This window comes from Chamaea fasciata, unplaced genomic scaffold (assembly GCF_029207755.1).
Source record: "Chamaea fasciata isolate MVZ Bird 193981 ecotype frontalis unplaced genomic scaffold, bChaFas1.0.hap1 SCAF_1, whole genome shotgun sequence".
Classification (NCBI taxonomy): domain Eukaryota; kingdom Metazoa; phylum Chordata; class Aves; order Passeriformes; family Sylviidae; genus Chamaea; species Chamaea fasciata.
The window spans coordinates 109163180-109184274 of NW_027094086.1; the positions used below are offsets into that span (position 1 = coordinate 109163180).

A 21095-nucleotide genomic window follows, 5' to 3' on the forward strand; every position below is an offset into this window, starting at 1 on the left:
GACATAGGGCTAGATCATCTCTCACAAACCTTTCATCCTGAATTACCTGTTAAATGTTGTCACCTTCTCAGCCTGTACAATAGCAGCATCGCCTCCTTCAGAGCACACTGCAAACCACAGGATTATCCTTCTTGTCATTTCTAAACACCTGACCCATATCTGTCAGGTGGATAGTGCTTGCTGTACAGGCAGGATTATTTCTAGTCACTCCTGCAAGTATTCAAACTGTAGAAACAAAAAATTAGTATTTCATCCAAAAAACTGCAAAAGAAAACAAGAGGCACTGTGGAGCTCCCAAGGAGATTGGACAGCAGGAGATTGGAGAGCTGCCCGCACCAGAGAATTACAATAGGCACAGAGAGTCTAAAGGAGCACAAGGTCAAGTCTCAATCCTGCCATTCAGGGACTCGAAAATGTTGATTAACACTTAGTAAGATAGTTACATTATGAAAGAGTCTCTTACATAAGAAATAGAATTCAACTACATAGCACACTGCCAGTTCTTGTTCCTCTATTTGCTCATCCATCCCAAATAATCACATTTAAAGGTTTTCATTCATGCACAGGCAGGATTACAGACTAAGTTTACAAACCCCACTCCAGAGCTGAAAAAAAATAGATCTGAGCTAAGCTAAGCCAGAACCACTACAGCTACTCTATGGGTAGACTTCAAAGGGCCCCCCCTATGGAACTGCAAGCATCTGCCTGCTTTCCAGAGGGGATCAGTGTAAAACTTCCATTTTTGATGAACTAATTCTGACCAAATAACATACTTGCACTGTCTGCCAAAATCAGAGAACACTGGCCTCATTACTCAGCTCCTGTGTAAACAAAGCACTTGTGAATTCCCAAGGAGATGCACCAGGAAAGATTTGAGGACCCAGTTTTAGCATTAGGAATATTCCTTCTTGCCTTCAGGAGTCAGCTGGCTCCACCAGAGAGATCATCCCACTGAACTCCAGCACTTGGAATAGTTCATATAAGTACACCACAGATAGTAGCCAGGGGTCTGACAATGCTTTCACACCTTGCCTTTCAAAACCAAACTGAAACTAGACCCACCAGTGCCTTGCCCACTGGGTCAAGGTGAGCCAGGTAACACCCTATGGCCCCCCTTCTCTTATTCATTTGCCCTCAGTCAGAAGGTTTCATTCTGATTACGTTTCCACCTCAGACATGGCTGAACCACATTTGAGGATAGGTTAAAATAACTGACCTGCCTGAGGCTGCAAAGGAGTAAATGCCACGCTGTCCTGTTTTGTATCACACTCAGTCCCAGCAGGACTCCATGACAAGGCTAGGAAACCTAAGGTAAGTCCCAGGCATGTGGTGTGGGCACAGTGCCCCAGTGTGGGCACAGGCAGGGCAGAACACACAGCTGCAGCACCTGCAGACACATCCTTGGGTAAAGCAGCAGCAACTGGCAACAGGTTCCTCCTGCTACAGCTGTACTCTGAATGTCCTTTGTCACAGGGACTTCCCTTCTGCATACTTAAATACCATCTCCAGCAGTGTTTCCATGTAGGTAGAAGACGATTAGGAACCAGGGCCACAACTTTCAGCTCTTTTCTGTAGACAGGAGACCACTTCACTGTAAACAGTAAATAGGCAGGTGTGCTAAAGAAGCTATTTAGAGCCCTACTTGAAAAACTTTACACCCATTCTTTCCACATCGTTGTTGTTGTTCTTAAAACTAATCAGATACATGTTTATACCTCTTGATGCAAAGCCTTTCTGCTGGTAATATTACACAGTCACGGTGAAAAGTGAAGTCTCACAGATCACACTATGTTTTCACAAGTACGATGTAAACAAGTATGAAGTTGAAGTGAGAACCAGGAGTTCCACTGCCCTCACAGCACTAACTGCCATACAAATAAAAACAGTCCCAGCTGTTACAGCACTGAGCTTCAAACAATGCATGATTAGTACTGTCATTCTGCACACTCCAAGCCACAAAACCCATAATTAGTTAAAAACTAATTGTTTCATCCCTTACTTTCAAGGCCTAGCTCTGACGTAATTAATACGTGATAATTAACTGCATGCAGAGCACATTCCAGGTTCTCCACAGGGATGGTGCCAAGAAACTTTAAAAATCTGGGGTCAGAGCAGAGCATGCCAAGAATCAAACATGTCTGGGTACTGAACACACAGCCCTCAATCCCTGGAATTGACATTTGAGGTCAGAATATAAGAGGAGAAACTCTCTGTCTTGGATGAGCCACATTTGTCTCCTTTGAAAGCCCATCAAACATGCCAAATGTAGCAGACATGAAGAGGGTGGTGCTTTTTCAGAGTCTCTTCTCCAGTGACAGTACTGGTTCTCATCAGAAGAAATAGCCAGGATTTTGCACTGGCCATCTCAGAAAAAGGTGGCACCCCCAGGGTATGCTCAGCCCATTACAGCTACTTCATTTTTCGTTGTACAGATCTTCATAACAGAGAAAATGAACAAGACAGAAGCAAGAATAACTCCTCATCCACAGAGACTTTATAATCTCTTTTCTCCCTTAATACTGCTCATAATTCTCTCATCCCTTTTTTCCTGCTCAACACACAGATGAAGAATTTAATCTTTAAAGAATCATTTTAATAATGTCAGACAAAAATCAAAGGAATAAATCACAGATTATGAAAATACTTGATTTGATCATCTTCAATCATTGTTGATCACCATTGTTTAAATATCACCATGGAATTTGCATGACTGACACCAAAATCACAAGAATCAAAAAGAAGATTCTGTGTGGAGAAAATCAGATACACTGATGGTGTTTGTGCATCTTTGTAGATATCAGGTCCTTACAAAGACCATCAGTTTACTGGAGCAAAACAGGTGATGTAAATTGATGACTAAAAAAGAAATAAAATTCTTTAACTTAAAGCATCCCACTTCCAAGGTGCTGGCCTATGAAAAGCAGGTATACCACTAGGGAAAAAAAAAAAAGAAATAAAACAAAACAAACAAACAAAACAAAAAGCCCTATTCCAAACCAAAAAAAAAATAAAGAAAAAATTCATCATTTTAAAACCACATTCTGCAGGCAGGTTAGTCAGAGGTTGTGGTTCCACCAAAGCAGCCTAAATTTCTCATGTCCTTGTACTTATCAATTTATTTTAAGTCTTCAGAGATAGAAACAGGGAAGCAGTAAACTGGCTTTCTAAGAGAGGACAGATGCAGATTCCATATTACTGCTGTTTGGATCAGCTGGCATTTGAGTGCTCTCTTCCAGAGTTTTTCTCACTGGTCCTGTAAGAAATCAACTGAAATTTCCCCAAAGTCACTTGCATTAAAAAAATGAGGTCCACTCAGTGCTGACAGTAAGCCCAATGAAACTAAAATGATGTTGATACATTAATAAGGTGATTAAGGAAGCTGAAAGTGTCTTGTCTATTGGCAGCTCTGACTTACCAGTCCACTTATGCAAAACCAGCTGGGGGCTGCACACCCCTTTGGTAGGCTCCTCTCCAGTTGCAAAACATGGTTAAAATATAAAAGCATAGCAAGGTTACTCTAGTGTAAGTGGAGTACAAGGACTGCATTTTCACTAGGCTGATGGAAACATTACCTTCCAGTTGGGTTCAATTTCACAGTCCAAGGCAAATTTCAAAGCTTCAGCTTTTATTTTTAAAAAGAAATTCAATATTTAACTGAGAGATTTTAAAACAAAATGTCTTCGAAGAATTTAAGAAGGTGCCTCACCTAAACAACTTCCCTTTTTCAAAGACTCAGTGTCAATCAGTATGGTTTGAGGGAAAGGGAAGCAAAGGGTGGAACAGGGAAGATAAAGAAACACTCAAATCATTATAGATGCCTCATCCATAGCTCTCTAACAAAGAGTGGGGGTTTATCAGTTTCATGCTGTAGGGTTGCATTGATATTAGGTTCATCTACAAATTCTATTTCGCACGCCTGGGTGCCGCAAGGAGAACGCTCCAGCTCCAACACCGTTATGTTGTTTGGCGTTGACGCAACGAGCACATTCCTTGGAACATAAAGGGTCAGCTGAGGACCACGGGCTGGCCAGTAGCGACCAAGATTAAAGCCATTGATCCAAATTTGCCCCTGTTAAGACAGAAAGAAAAAATAACGACATTTTAACAACTTGTCAGAGATGAAATGACAGAATAGACTTAAGCAAAACATTCTTGATACAGTAACTAAACTCCCTTCACCTTTCAGTTTGATTGAACACAAGGATAGAAAATCTGTACAAAAAAATGCTAATGGCAGTCAAAAAAACTTAAATTCCCTGAGCAGTTAAAGCCATCACTAATATTTAAAAACAAAGTGGTGAAATACTGCAGTAATTCCAAATACTGCAATATTTAGACAAACAACTGCAGGCTCCTTGCACTGATTTTTGCCCCAAGTTTAAGACCAAAACAAATCTGGAAACTGTATTTCCTTGAGGCAAATTGTTAAAAGGAGAATGAAGTCACAGAAGAAAAAAGCAGATCCAAATGCTCTTACGGTTCTCTGTACAGGACTACAGTACCTAGGTAGTCCCTGCGCTGTGATTTTGAGGGCAAGATACAGCTTGTCTAGACACATGAGATTCTCTTTTACAAAAAGATGTCTCTTTTACTTTTAGTAGCTTAGTTGACAAAAGTACTTGTGAAATCCCACTGAAATAAAGTACTGCTGTAGTTACACACAATCATTTAAAGCCTTGGGATCTGCTATAATTATTTTAAGTGCTATGAAATTGGGGCATACAAATTCTTCAAATTGCTTTTTATAGTTGAGGTGGTCAGAACCCCTAGCTCGAAATACTGTCCTAACATCATAGATACCTTACATTCAAAAGATTAAAAACAAAAATGGGCAAGGAAAAAAGGAAAAAAGTCAAAACACTAATTTATCTATAGACACACTGAAGTGACATAAATTCAGATTCTTCCAAAATTCTATTAATTGGCAGACTGCAGAATGTTTAATAACACTGTAAACTGACTCCTACTGAGTTGACCTGAGTCTTGGTTCTTAAGCAAGACAGAGGGAGGAAATACTGCTGATTTGCATAAATAATTTGCTTTTACTCCTCCAAAGTGTCCTTTTACTGTTTATCAAACTAGAGTTCAGTGTCAAGAAAAGGGATGGAAACAAATAACTACATCCGTGTTTTTCCCTCTTGCTTTGGTCTTTGGTAATCAAAACATAGAGGAAAACCAGACTCATGGCATGGATGTACATTGATAAACATAATAAAATTGTCTGAATCAGTGGAAAGCAGGACTTTTACTGCATTCAGTGATTTCTGAAGTTGTCTGGGATAGCTGAAATCAGAATATTTTAACACAATATACAGAAGTACAAATGTAATATAACACGTATTGCTGTTCAAGCTGCTTTAGTGGTATTTTTCTAGTGTTTCCTTCTTCAGGTATTAATGAAAACAAATTTTATGAAACTAACAAGAGAAACTTTTTAAGGAGTTCGTAATGTACAAATGCAGTTGAGATATTTCACCTCTCTATCCACTTCCGTGATACAAGATCCTATCTTGCACTGTTCTGCCAAGGTGTTAATAAACCTCAAATGCTTGACCTCAAATGCTTTTTTTTTTTTTTAAATCAAGTTTATCTTTATTCAAGCTCATTGCTTTCTGTAGTAGGTTTAGAAGAAAACATGGTATGAATGCAAACTCGCCACACACAAGACGGATGAGTGAGTGTACCCTCTAGACAGTAGCCCTCCTCTCACAGAGAATGACAGTAACCTGTGGGAAGTAGGTGTTTGCTGTGGGAATCAACTGCACTAGAATTCTGTTGCAGGAGATATGATCAGACAGGTCTCTGTTTCTGATCTGAATCACTCACTGGTTTTCACTCCTTTTTCCAGTAAAGCTGAGAACTTTAATTTCTCAACTCCAAACTGTCTTTGTTAACACTGCAGTTTCTAAAAACTTCACACTCAGGAATTTGTATGAGCTAAACAAGCAAATTATGACACTATATCTACTAATAAATATGCTCTAGATAAAATAAAAGAGGGAGGAACTTCACTAGCAAGATTTCCTTTAGTAGGGACAGCAATTACAGCCCATGATTCTACAGAAAACAAGAACAGCCCTAACTCCAAATCCTCTTTTCTTTTGCAGGAAAAAAAAAAGGTCCAATAAATCTAAATATTCACTCAGTGGCATGTATGCTTAAGGCATCGTGATTCTTCATGTGAGGGTGAAGTAAGTTTTAGTACTACTGAAGGGTTTAAAAAGCACTGAAGGCAAGCAAGCTACAACATAGGTCACGACTGTTAATACTGCACCTTTCCTTCCAGGCTGTCCCTTATGCTATATTCCTTGCCTTTGCAAATGGAGAACCACCATTAGGACTTTAAGTTTTCTTAATAAGTGCTGCTTCTGTGGTTTTTCAACTACTTAGATAGGTGTCTAAATCCATTAAGAATCCCACTCCACACTTAGGCAATTCACACTGTGCAATGCAAGGAACTAAGGCCCAAATACAGTGGGACCTGAGTGGAACTTATACCCTTTAAAGCCCTCTACCTTAAAGGCATTTGCTAATTTGTAAAGTGATCTGAAAATCTCAGTTTCCAGGTATCTTACTTAAAACTCTCATCCAATTCATATAAAGCTTGAAGGATAAATTCAACAGCCAAACTTAAGTTCATCTGGAATCTCTTCCCAGGATTGCTTTACAGGGTATACAAACTACATAAAACAGAGGTTTCCATAGATCAGAGGAAAAGACTTCCAGCAGTACCTAAGAATTCTTGGACTACCTTGCCATTTTAAATATGAGTTTGTCAACTGGCAGGTATGGCCACCTCACCTCCTGAAGTAGACTTATGTCTGATAGGGTCACAAAATTAACTAAAAAGGTCTAAGATTCCAGTTGCCATGGAAATAAGGTATTTTTTGAATTTTATTCAGCAATTGTGTGACATGCACGTATATAGGAACAGGGTCTAAGTCAGATTTCCTCATCCAAGTTAAGTGTCAGCAACACCAGAAGCATACAATGAATCACAGCCTTCTGCATGCTGTGAAGTGCTTTAACCACTACAATTACTGGCAGTGGAGACAGATCAACAGCAGCTCCTTCTCCCACTTTATTTTAATAGCACTAAATTAATTGTTACAGAAAAGAACGATTTTGCTACCTAACACTGCCACAAGCACTTCCCTAAAGCCTGGACTTAGGCTTCCAAGAGGAGTAGCACTTCAGTGCACACACTCTGCTCCGTGTGCCTCCCATCAGGTAGCTGAGCTGCTCCTCACCCATCCTGCATGCTGGTGGTTTCAAACATGGCACTGTGAAAAGCCACTCCTTCCTGCACTAGCTACACTCCAGCCCTGTGAGAAATTGCCTTTGACAGAGATCTGCCCACAAGCTTCTCACAGCAGTGCTTCCTGATCCATTCAGTCCAGGTACAGGTAGCCTTCTCCAGGCATTAGATCCATATCTGTGGCACACCACCAGCCACAAAGTCCAATACTCTTTATGCTTTGCAACAGGATCCATAGCTCCTCACACAGCACCTCAAATCTGATCCAAAAAAACCCCACACAACCAAAATGCAACACTTCTAAACAGCCTGACAGTTAATCTTTCTCACTGCGGAAAAACTTGGGTGGATTGGTTCAGTTGCTTTGATTTTGGGGTTTTTTTGTGATGCTCCACTTTCTAGGTCAACACCAAGTATCCTTTGAACATGTTTCCCTTTTCTCAATGTTTTATCTCCAGATTTACTTAAAGCAAAGAATCTATTTTTTAGTAATTTAAATGAATTTGAGACACTCACCACTACGACCAACTTCTACCCATCTAAAATAGGTGGACTTTGATTGTCCATAGAAGTTTCAGTAGCTTTCTAAGTGGACTTTGAGGTTTTTACAGCAAAAACTTGTACCTTTGTCCAACCAGGAAAATTGACGAAGGTGTCTTGCGGCAAGTCTGGAATCCCTCCAGGAATTGAAAGAGTACCAGTGTAAAACGTAGGTACTTCATAACTCAGTGCTTTGACAGATCTCTTTGGCTGACCAAGGAGATGAATAACATCATTGTTCACTGCTCCATCTATGTCTAGAGGATAGATTTCCCATCCAACAAGTATATCTTGAGCAAGAGTCAAATTTGAAACTAGACCCTAGGAGGAAGAAAAGAAAAGAAAAAAAAAACAACACAATAATACAATTAGCTCATGTTATTGAAGTTATTTGGCTTCAACTATAAATCAGACACAAATAAAAACTGAATCAAGTAACAGCTGGCTGCCGATCTGTGTATGAAAAAACCAAGCAACTGGTCTTCACCAACTTATAAGCTTTGCTTAAAAATAAAGAGTTCCACTTATTCTCTGTGAAAGATCTGTTCCTCTTCAAAGTTTTAGGTTTCCATTGATACTCAAGGGTTTTTTTCAAATTATTCTCTGTAACTAGGAAAATTTCTGTTTTGCTTTAACATGAACATGATTCCAAAACCTCTGGCTTAATAAAAATAAGCAACATTAAATATCATTAAGCCTGAGATACCATCACTTGGTAACACTGAGTCACTAACCCAAGACATTAACTTGCGCAATAGCAGAGAAAGTGGTACTTATTTCCCACAGATCTTCTCCACATAAGGTACAGTATCATAAAATCAATGTATGTGCCCAATTCAGTGAAATACTTCCAGCTTACAGCCAACTTCAAGCCCATGGAATCCAGCCTCATTTCTATGGGACCATGTACACAATGGTTCCAGGAACACCAGGGTACTTGCACACTGAATGCCAAAGCAAGGTAAGGTCACAATTTAACAAGAAAGAAAAAAAAACATCAAGTTACCCCTGCACATACCTTAATTTTGTTAGAGTAATAGTTCCTAAGTCGTGTTTCAGTGCAATGCAAGGGGTTGGTTTTAACTGCTAGAATAGACCCTGCATAAATGCTGGTTTTCAGTGCAACACAGGTTATGTTGCAAACATCACACCTCAAACAGGAACAAGCAAAAACACAGTTTCTATGGCTTCAGAGAGCTGATACTATGTTCTATGTCTGCTGTGATATCTCATAAGTATCGCACTGTCTCCAACAGGCCCACTACCTGTACGACCACTAAGTGGTTTTCTCTTCCTTTACCTAATGTTCATTTTACAGAACAGGAGTTTATTTTGCTTATGTCAAAATAAAATATCTGAAAGTGTCAAGTTAAGTGACAAAGCTTTTCTATACAACCTAGACTCTACTCTCTCTAGCAATCAACTGAACTAATGCAACATAACTTTAGGCTGAACCTTCTAACCTGCCACCCTAAGCTCATCTGCAGGCACTATGAACAGGGTGATTTTTCAAATTATATTAAGTGCCTACTAAACATTCTTACTTAGGTCTGCATGAGACTATACATTCAGTGATCCTTATCTGGAGAAGATTTGTAGGAAATCAATACCACTTTCTCTGCTATTTTGCAAGCTAATGTCTTGGGCTAGTAACTCAGTGTACCAGGATGTGGATATTAATGAGATACAGGTGCCAGTGTGCATGTGAGAAGACACAAAAAAAACCAGAAACCACACTCTTCCTTCCTTTGTGTCCATTAGCAACATGATTTAAATCAACAGGATGTTTTAAAACCAAAATCCTTTCAAGATTCCTTCCCAAAATCTAGATGCCTAATTCCATTTCAAGCTCAAAGAAGTGATAAAAAACTCCAGCCAAGCAAAACCCCGAAAACCTACCTTTGCTAAAAAATGCAAGGCACCACACAGCAGGAACCTCTTCCCCTAACTGGATTTTCAAAAGCACATGCATTTTTAAAACCCAAGATATAATTAATTACATCCCATTTTCAAAATCAACACAAGGGAGAGCATGAGGGCTGGATTCTATGGAAAGAAGCAATGCACATAGTGCAAAGCTACCCAAGGAAGGCTGCCTTTTCCACACAGAAAGAACCTGCTTTTAGGGGATTATTTTCACCATGGACATGCCTCTTAAACCTGCTTTCACTCTTAAATTGTTAAAAGGTATAAGTGCGAATTTCAGCTCAACCACAGCAACTGAGCACCTCCTTAATCAACCCTCTAAACCTCTATTCTCTTACCTTAATTCAACACTAAGCATATAGGTTTTCTTATCATCTGGCCTGTTAATAAATAAATAAATAAAAGCAATGTTTCTTCTGCCTCAACATTAAGGCACAACACTGGGGTACCACCTTCCTTCCCCTGCCACTCAGATAAAGGCAAAGTACCTTGAAGGGACAGTATGAACACAGTTGGCACTACTGCTACCTACTGCATCCTAATAATATCAAAAATAAAAAAAAAAATTAAAAAAAGGCATGCTGTGAACTGTACACAGCACAAACATAATACAAGACTGACCTCTACAGCACTTCTGTCTTTTATCAACTATCACATAGCACTGGGGATCCCATTAAGTCTAAAAACAGAAAAGTTTCTTTTTTGCCCCTGGACTTGCTAGTGCTACATTAGTGGTATATCCATGGTATGGAGTTTACAAGGTAAGGGTTTGTAAGCAAGGGAAGCTGCAGTGGGAGTTTTTCTGAGAAGATGCCAAAAGCTGTCCCATGTTAGACAAAGACAGTTCCAGCTGACTCTGAAAGAGACCCACTGCTGAGCCCATCAGTGATTCTGGGAGCATCTCTTTGATAAAATATTTAAAAATAAATTGAGTTCCCCAAGTTGAGTTTGTTTTGACCATGACAGTATTTTCTGAGTGATCCCCTTGTCCTTATCTTGAACCACAAATCCTTCATTGTATTTTGTCCCCCTCTCCTGTTGGAGGAAGAGGGGTGACAGAATGGGCACCTGGCTTAGAGGGCACACAGCTGTCAGCCAAGGTCAACACACTGCAGCCACTCATGCATGGAGGTGACAGTCCCAAACTGTAGTACACACCCAGAAGCACAGGGAAGCTCTCTGATAATTCTCTCTAAGCACCTCGTCAGAATGGGTGAACTGGTACTTTTTCATGCTAAAGTGCTCATGGACAGCCTATCCCAGCCACACTCAGAGTACTGCAAGGGTACACTGCTGACAAAGAAAATGGGACAAGAAGAAAGATACAAAGGTGTATTTATGTACACATACATCCCCCCAGCCTCCAACAGCAATCACAGGGTTCACAAGCCTCAAAGTGCAATCAAGTTCTGGACCAATTTCCAACCCATTTTTGGAGTTTACAGAAACAATTAATTAATCATTATCTACAAACACAACTGAACCGGAAAATCTTGTGGGTAACACCTTGGCTGACAATGTAAGTGAACAAACAAATAAAGTTTAAAAAATGTCTAGCAGTTTTTATTTTCACATTGATTTTGGTGACTGGAAAAACTCCGATGGAAACTAGTGACTAGTTATATTTTAGGTGAAGTTACAGTTGTCTAATCCTGACCTTTTTGCTCTTCCTAATTCACTACTTTCTTTTTAACCTGTGGAAAAGATGAAAAGCCATCACAATCCAATAACTCAATAGATTTTACTTACCTTAAAGTCATTATTGTATCTACCAAAGTTCACTCGGCCCATATTCTCTACCAAGATGTCCAGATTTGCTCCAGCCTGCCCAGTTATATTTATCTTAAGTGATTTGTCCCTTTCAAGGACACCCTGAGGTACCTATATGAATTGCAACAAGAAGAAAACAATAACCACTGAAAACAAAAACTATCCTGTTATTTGTTTATTCAATTTGTATGAAGAAATTAAAAGTGACAAAGGAAAAAAAAAAGTAAAGAAAACCCCTTTCCTGTCCACCTCCTGCATGTGAGCAGATGCGCACACACAAAGGGCTTCTACATCAACATTCACACTGCAGTATATCAACTGGATGTGATAGTGGGTTTTGATGCACCTGATTCACAAAAATCAAGTTCCCAAATTTAGTCCAGTGACTGAAAAGAATTTGGCAATATCAGTGATTTAATCATTGGCTTCATCTTCCAATTATGTGTGCACCAATATTTAGTTTTATTTATTCCTATTCCCACAACACAAGGAAAGATGAGTTTGATCTGGACACAAAGGTGATGAGAGTCAATACGGGTCAAATATTAACTAAAAAAATGACTGTAAAATACATGAATTTATATTAATTCTTATTAAGCAAGGCCAAAACCCTGTTTATGGAAAGAAAGATGAAGTTCACATTCGGTACAATAAGCTTTTTTTTTTTTTTTTTTTTTTGAAAGTGTGGTTAGGAGCCAGTTTCATAAGGTAAGACATAGACTCAGTCTTCCTCCTTCTTCCATCCTCAAAGGAAGAAAAAAGAGAATACTAATAAAAAAATCCTGGCAAATACTGCAGAAAGCCACCAAGTATATGTGTGTGTGTATCTATATCTGTATCTATATCTATATCTATATCTATATCTATCTATCTATAGATATCAGTAACATATTCCATAAACCTGCAAGTAAATCCATTCTCTAGGTCTTTTATTCACCTCAGTCATGAATATGTATCAACATTCAAAGATGTCAAAAATGGCAAGATAATAGATAGCCATGTTTTCTGAAATACTAATTTGAACATCTGGTATGAATCAAGTATATACTTTCATTATTTCCCTTATGTGATTAAATCTGATCAGGGTTGCTTTGGTGACCTGGTGAAAGGAAAAGAAAAAAAAAAACCCAAACCCAGTCTGCATACTCAACTTTCATGAAGGCCACTGATGGCAAAAATTAATACCAGCAAACAGTGTTTTTACCCCGTCAACAGAGACATAGGCACGATCATGGACTCCATTTAAAGGTGAAGACAGCAGTGTTGGCTCCACACAGTTCTTTGGAAGTGTAGTTCTATACAGTACATACCCAAAATACTAGGAAAAGAAAAGAAAAAAACCCCAACTGATTAATGAACCAAGCCATACTGTAGTTTCAGTTCAGGTCATAAATTGAAAATTAACTCCCATTTCAGCCTACATGCCTGCACTGAAATGCTAATTTTCATTCACTTCAGACAGCGACTATCACAGACACCATTTCAGATTAGAGTTTACTTTGACCTTTAGGTAATGGGTGACCTTTAGGTAAATGGGTGAAAATCCCTTTATAACTGAGCTAATATAAAAAACTTTTAAGTTCACTTCTCCCCCAGTGCCCATAAATTCATCAAGTCAACATTATCTAATTCTCCATTAAATACTACATGTTCACATCACGAATATTTTGGAATAATTTTCATTACGTTCCCTATCAGGAATGGAAAAAAATAAGTCATAAGGTGATCCTGAGACCTTAACAGGCTGGAGAGGTAACTAATGAACTTCAAAAAAGGGCAAGTGCAGGGCCCTGCACCTGGGGAATAATAACCCCATGCACCAGCACAGGCTGGGGGCTGATCTACTGGGAAGCAGCTCTGTGGAAAGGGCCTGGGGGTCCTGGTGGACAACAAGCTGTCTCTGAGCCAGAAGTGCCCTGGGGGCCAAGGAGGCCAGTGGTATCCTGGGGGTATTAGGAAGAGCATGGACAGCAGGTCAAGGGAGATGATCCTGCCCCTCTCCTCAGCCCTGGTGTGTCATCTGGAGTGTTGTGTCCAGTACTGGACCCTTCAGGAAAAGAGGACACAGAACTACTGGAGCAGATCCAGCATAGGGCTATGAAAATGATATTAAAAAAAAAAAAAAAAAGTCTCTTAAGACCTGAAAATTAATACTTCAGAGAGGAGAGAAATCAAGGTGAAAGCCTAGACAGCACAGACACCTATATCCATCCACGGGAAAAAGAAAACCTCACGTGCAAAACAGGAGCACTGTAGAATATGAAAAGGCCTGCAATGCAAAAATCCTGGATACCTTTATAATACTATTACTTGTGTGCTAGATAAAGTGTAAGATATGACATAAGAAGAGTAACATCACGGAGGGTTGTTAAAATAAACTCTACAAAATTACTGCAAAGCACCTGCTGAAGGAATCCTCACCTGCTTTAGCTCAACAAAGGTCAATGGGTAAGTGCTTCTGACTGGTCCAGAAGGTGACAGTCCATCAAGAACTTCCAATACAGAGCCTGCCTGCAGCAAAGAAAAGGCAGATATATGAAGGTGTGTAAGTTTCAGTCCAAATATAACAGCTTGCACATCCAGCCATCCAGTCAGCTAGCTTGATGTGTCCAGAAAGTTAACAAATCTTTACACCATCTTTGCAGACACATTTAAAACACAATATAGCAGAGACAACTGATGAACTCTGAAAGAAACATGCCACATGTAGAGCAGTGTTTTAATAAAAACAGGATGTTCTAATATTGCTATGTGTGCATAAAAATAAAAGTGAGCCTTTATTATTTAACTAGAACTACCCCAGGAGTTTCTCACAAAAGCTGTATAAACAAACACAACTGCTCTGGATGATTAATACAAAGCAATATATTATCTAAATTTTGCTCAGTTATACTTAGAATCAAGCTAGGGAAAATGGCACTGATTACCACTGAGTTACTCTGGAATCATTCTGAGCTAAGTAGGGATTTAGTTTAATTCCATCAAGAGCCATCCAAGATGAATTTACCCTATTTAGTCTAAAATGATTTTAGAAACTGTAAGGCTGTAATTAGGTTGTCATATGTAAGTAGCTGGACTGGTTTTAATAAGACTAGGAGCAAGGTTTAGGCTAGTCACACACATAAATACCTTGCTGAATAAGGACTAAGATGTGTACAATTAAATTGCCTTTATTGCCATTATGGAACATTCTACCTATCTACGATTCTCTCTCAAACACCGCTATCAGTTTTAGGTTAGTCAAAATGCACACAGTATGCCTAGTGTCCTACAAGCTCAAAAAAATCAATTGCATGCAATTTTTCATGAAAGGTGTCAGTCTGTTTCCCCAGAATTCTCATCACTGTTCAGCAGTAACTACACATTAGACATTCAAATACCTCTCATATATCAGATTTACGTTCAAATGCTTAATAAAAAAAAGGAAAAAATGTGTTTAAAATCATGTAAAACTACACTGTAAGAGTACTCACAGCAGTACAGACTTCTGAAGGTACTTCAATAACAGAGATAATGAATTTTTGCAGAACTTACATGAAAGTCGTAGTGAAATATTAAAATGTACATCTAGTATTTTGAAGCGATCCAATAGAAGCCAGCATGAATTGTCTATGGACACATAATTAGGTCTGCAGTTTTGGCTGGGATACAGTTAATTTTCTTCACAGTAGTTAGCATGGAGCTGTGTTTTGGATTCTTATCAGCTAAGACCACTGATAATAGGGATATTTTGGTCATTGCTGAGCAGTGCTTACACAGAGTCAAGAACTTTTCTGCTTCACTAACAAGAGAGGAGGCTGGGGATGCACGAGAAGCTGAGAGGGAACACAGCCAGGACAGCAGACCCTCACTGACCAAAACGATATCCTGTACCATGCTCAGCAATAAAAGCCGGAGGAAAAAGGAGGAAGGGGAGATGTTTGGCGTGACAGTGTTTATCTTGCCAAGTAACCAACACGCAGGAATTGTTCAAAAGGTGTGATGTGGCACTCTGGAACATGGTTTAGTGAAGAACAGAGTAGTGACTGGGTTAAAGCTTGGACTAAGTAACCTTGGAGGTTTTTTTCCGACATTAATGATTCTATGATGGAGCCCTGCTTCCCTGGGGAAGGCTGAGTGCAAAGGCAGTAGCAAATGAGCTCCTTATTGTGCTTTACTTATGTGTGCAGTTTTTGCTTTACCTACTGAACTGTCTTTACCTCAAGCCACAAGTTTTCGCACCTCAACCTTTCTGATTCTCTCCCCCACCCTACCGGGGAGAGAGTGAGTGGCTGCATGGTGCTCAGCTGCCTCTGAGGATTACCACAAACATGTAGACACAGATCTAAACATACTTCTGAAATGAGCTTGTCTTAACTCTAGCTAGGAACAAGCAAATAAAAGGATGCCATATATACATAAAAGATAAGACCAGCACTATCTGGAGGTTGCGTCAAACTCACTAGCTCACAGCTAGGCATGTTTACTTGGGCAAGAAGACTGCTGGTCAAACCTGGCTGGCAAAATTTTGATGAAAGTAGTTTGCTCTTATGTATTCAGTTTAAAAGTTGGACCTAAAATAGCAATCATCTTTCATACAGTAAAATTTCCCAGACATTCCAGACTGCACACATGGTCCACTCCTTATCTTGTGCTCCTCCAAGGGAGCCAGCAATGTTACAGTAATATGCAGAACTTGCCAGGCCACAGGAGAGATTTAGCTACCAGGTCTTCAACAGGGGCTGTGAAGCAAAATATGCACAAACATTGACAAAGGTAATTTATAGAATTTAACAATCCTATGGGCATTAATAGTCTTAGCCCTAGGTGGACAGCAAAACCAGAAATGAATACAAGCAGCATTAAGACATGGTTGTCACTTGAATGAGCTATCAAGTGGCAATGAATGGTGCTTTGTGCCTTGCTGACCTGAGTATTAGCAGCTTGTACATGTGCGTGTTTGACTTTTTTTTTTAATGTCCCTGCTACCAAAGGGGCTTCTATTCTGAACATGGGTCAACCACATATGATTCACTTAGGGAATGGCAGAAGCTTTTTTCTTTGAAACTTCAGTAGTTTATTTTTGTTCAGCTTTTTCTTTGGTCGTACATACAAAAAACCCTTCAAGACAAGATCTGGTCTTGCTGCAAATTCCTGTTGACTGCGACTTAGTGGACAATCAGTACCACATGAGAAATTTAACAGTAAACTTAAAAATTACAAATATTGTCAGAAACTTTTAAAGATAACCTGTAAAACAACAGATGATGACAGCTAAAAAAGAGCAATACTTTTTTAATCCTCCAAAACAAAGTCTTCAAAACCCAAGTGTAAGGTCAAGCATGAAAGAAAAAAGAAACTAAATAGCTCCAACAGGAATATCAACTACAGGCAGCATCCTGTTTGCTTAACCCCTTTCTAGCCCCAACACACACCAGCACTGCCTGCTACTTGCTATTGCTTGAGCTCTCCACATCCTAAGAACTGAGTACCTCTCCAGAACTTCTAAGTCTGCAGGCTGCTGTTCCAGGGCAAGCACTTCCTTGTAACCAAGCACTTCTCAGTCCCCTCCAGGTGGTAACCAGAAACTACCAGCTGCTCACAAGCCTGCACAGCCACATGGACACATTGCAGGAACTAAGATTAATTTATTTCCCTCTGGAAAGAATGCTTCCCAAGTTCTGGGGCTTAAATCCTTAAAACCTATCATCTTGTTCACACTTCTGGAGCCCATCTACTGCGGTTCTCCCTTTGCTTGCCCTCATTCCCCATCTTCAACACTTCTCTTTTGCATCTATGCAACATGATTTTTTCCTTATCACCTGCTTTCCTGCCTTTGCCCTTACATAGCAATGTCAGAGTTTCCAGCATCTTTTAATAAACTGTGTTTTTCCCACCCAGGAGGATTCTTTAAATCAATAGCTCAAAGTGAACAATTGCCTTATCAGGGGAGTTGGTACTTAAGGACTGTACTGCCACAGATTATCTTGGTGAAAAAAAAAAAAGATAGAGAACAGCCTGCTCTGGTTACATCTGCCTCTGTAAAGTTTACCACATGACCCCTGAAAACACTCCAGAGTCTCCTTTCTCTCATCCTTTCTGCAAAAGTGTCAAGGGAGTTGGTTCACTGGAGTAAATTCAACACTCTCCATGGCAGACTGACTGCTGGACCTCAGCTGCAGAGTGAAGATCCACACTGTACCTGTGTTAGCATGGACTGTCACTGCAAATGACATCACTAGGAAGTTTACTGTTACCAAAGCTAAGTGCCACTATTTAGAATATTCCCTCTCTGATATTCACCAAAATACATTAAGGCTTCTTCATACAACAAGGTGCATTAGAATTGGTTCCAGCTGGGGCTAGAATGGAGTTGGGAAGGTGGCTTTGGGCTGGCACAGCACAAACCCTCTGTGATTGCAGACACATCTTGTGTTGCAGGGTAACCCAGCAGAGCAAACTGCAGCTGAAGTTAAGCACTGGGTCACAGGGCAAAAGGCTGCCTTCTTCACAGAAAACAGTTCCAGAGGTTCACGGTGCAGATGGCAGTTATGTACAGGCATGACAGGAACCTTACATCTGGCAGTTTAGACGTGCCATCTGCATGCCTAAAACTGATGCCTGGAGAGTGAAACACTTCCTCTCAAAAAATCAGAAAGCATAGAAGGTGCAGGTCAGGTCAAAGATGCAATATTTGAGCAAGTTTGGTCATCTGACTCTTTTGTGAGAGTCCAGCAGCATTCATTTCTTGCAGGCATGAAAGAGAAAGTTCTTCATTCTAGTGAAATTGGGACAGCCTTATCTGAGAGCCATGACCCATGACAAGATGGAAGAGTCAAAATCTGATAACTGGGCTGCCAAGTATTGGCAACCAAAGACAGCAGCCACATGGTGGGTGTAGTGATAAGAGTCTATAATTAGTCACTACTGCCAGTTCAGTGAAACCTCATACGGCAAGAAGACACTCAAAGTGATACAGATCTCTTTCAACTTCAGAGGTGAACTACTTTTATGTAAAAAGCACTTCTGCCCACCACCTGAGTGGAATGACTTGAAAATGCTTGCAAAGCCTTATCACTACTAAATTTTGCAATGTGCTGCAGAGATGAGAAACATCACTAACTGGAAAAATAACTACCAAATTGAAATTACAAAGTATAAAATCAAAGTATTTGAAGTTACAGTATCCAGCACACAAACTGCAGCAATCCTTTATCTCAAAACTTGTCTGTCCCCAGAAGAAAGAATATAGCCAAATTCATACCTGCTGTCTCTTCTGTTGCCCACTAAACCAACCACTTCACTCACTGCAGGAACCTAGTTCTCAAATGTGCCTCACAAAAAATTGTCCTTGGTCCTAAAATGATGGTGCTATGGTCAAACCCCAGACACTTGTGAGCTGACCAGCTATACCACTATTGTCAGACAGGACATAGCAAGGCTGCATTCTGAGTGCTTCATACTGTGTGCTTTTCCCTCAGCAGGAAACTGATTTAATTTCTCTCATCAGCTACAGATTTTGTCAGAAACTTTATCCATAAGACTTTCAAATTTATCAAAAACGTTCCACATTCAAAATTAAAATGCCAAGAAGTATTTAATACATGTATATCCTAGTTTTCTTTCCATTTTAGAGGCCTCGCTAGCTACAAAAACACTGTTTGTTGTAAGTCTCATGGTAACATTCCCCCAGCTATATTACTGATACATGAGTTATCTTTAACAACTATGAATCTGTTGTGTTAATAATATATTAATTTCAGTATAGCAAAGCTTCAGGCACATACTGCATATTGCAAACACTATCTTTTTACAGCCAGGTAAGACGCATTTGATCATTTTCTAATATGGGCATGACTCCTAACTCTCAAGCTCTGGTCCCTTCTTCCTCCAAGTTTGCTCTCAAGGTTTTCCTCTTTATTTAGTAGGTTATCTAGAGCCTGTTGTGACACCCTCATAAACATTTTTTATTAAAAGCAAACAGAGAACATTATGAAAAGATGCACAGTGCATTACAGATGTTAATTTACCTTCTGCAAGCGAACCTTCCCGTATGCAAATTTGGGTGTTGTTGGAGGGATAAGACCTTCTGGTAACTGCTTATACTAGAAAGAGAAGGAGGAAAACCACACACACACAAGTTAAATACTAACACACTTTAACTGAACTCTCGCTTTACACTTCATAATTTACAAAATTATAACTTTGGGTTAAAGTAAACAACCTCCCTAAAGGTTACAGCTGCATCTAGTCTAAGGATAGAGATTTTTTTTTTTTTTTAAGGAAAAATCTGACTTGATCTCATATGGTGAACAATTTTTAATAACTATTCAACACTAGGTAAAGGTAAAAAGCATAATGAACAAAGAGAATTACACAAATCCCCAGTGCCCTTGGAGCCCCCCTGTGGCTACAGACTGAGTTACTCTCTTCCACAGCTTTTTTGCAGTCCTCTCTCCAGTTCATGGGAGCTTGAGTGAACCTGTCCAAATCTGTAGGACCATATTTCCACCTGACCCTTCATCAGCAACACTTCCTTATAGGAATTATTAGCCTCTTGTGCCTTTCCTTTCAGTGCTATGATATTTCACCACCACCACCTGCTACTCCATTACTACTGCCTGGGCTGGGGTGTTTGAGAAACAGGCCTGGAGACCACAGCTCCATGAATCCCTGACATCACATCTTTAGCTTCTCTCTGTTCCTGTTCTAGACAACTGCCCAATCAGTCACAGGGAAACTTGACAAAGAAATGCCCTGACCACCTATCTATTTCTGTTTTCTTCTTGTCCTACACTTTTAAGAAAAATCCCCTGAAATAAGCAGAGAGAAGGGATGGAGGGCCTCCACTCACTCCTTTCCTGGACACCTTTGAGGAGTGGCAGACCAGACAGTGGCTTTCTGCCTAATACCTTGGCCTTCTCCTTTCTGTGCCTACAACCTTCTTTTCTCCTTGCCATCATCCCCTTCTCCCTCTCCTGCCATTACTTAATAGCCACTCTTCCCATCTGTTCTTCCATGAAATAGACATGACCTGTCTGCATATTAGAGAAAAAACTTCTACAGATGAGATACCCATGTGAACAAGCAATCCAAGCCTACATTTTAATAAGCATGCACAGAAGAGCACCCTTGTGAGGAGTGTCTCCATCTGCAAATTTGGTGACTTTGGAGTGCTTACCTAGTCAGGTTTTTGTTTTGTTTTGTTTTTTTAATAAATTTGATTAGGGGTTGAAAGGGTTTTTATCTGGGGGGTTTGTGCTTTGTTTTTAACAGACCACAGCAGTATAATTCCCAGTGCTATCCTGTCAAGTGTCAATTATGGATGGATGAAAGCCGGATTTACATTACTAGTAAGAAGTTAATTTCTTCTCCTTTGTATTGGAAAACAATCAAGATATCCAGATTTAAAGAAAACAAAAGTTGTATTCACCCAAGAGGAGAACACAAAAGCAGGAAATTTCAGCCCAAATAGTAAAAATTAAGAGAATGCTGTCATCAGTTGAAAGAAACTGTAGACTGAAATTTTTCATTACATTTTTTAACTAATGGAAACTGTAAAGGAAGACTTTAATGCTATCCTTGTAGCACAGCTAACATGTTGAACAGAGTCATATGTTAC

General features: G+C 39.7%; 1 protein-coding gene across 1 annotated transcript in view; it reads right to left on the reverse strand.

Annotated features, from left to right (window-relative positions):
* Positions 1 to 2571: 2571 nt before the first annotated feature.
* Positions 2572 to 21095, reverse strand: part of GLB1 (galactosidase beta 1) — a 41285-nt gene continuing 22761 nt past the window's right edge. The window contains exons 11-16 of the mRNA XM_066193130.1: positions 19504 to 19578; positions 13916 to 14005; positions 12699 to 12812; positions 11474 to 11605; positions 7883 to 8119; positions 2572 to 4069 (exon numbers count right to left, since the gene is read on the reverse strand). Coding sequence (XP_066049227.1) covers positions 3809 to 4069; positions 7883 to 8119; positions 11474 to 11605; positions 12699 to 12812; positions 13916 to 14005; positions 19504 to 19578 — 909 coding nt within the window. The 3' untranslated portion in view covers positions 2572 to 3808. The remainder of the gene's footprint in view (positions 4070 to 7882; positions 8120 to 11473; positions 11606 to 12698; positions 12813 to 13915; positions 14006 to 19503; positions 19579 to 21095) is intronic.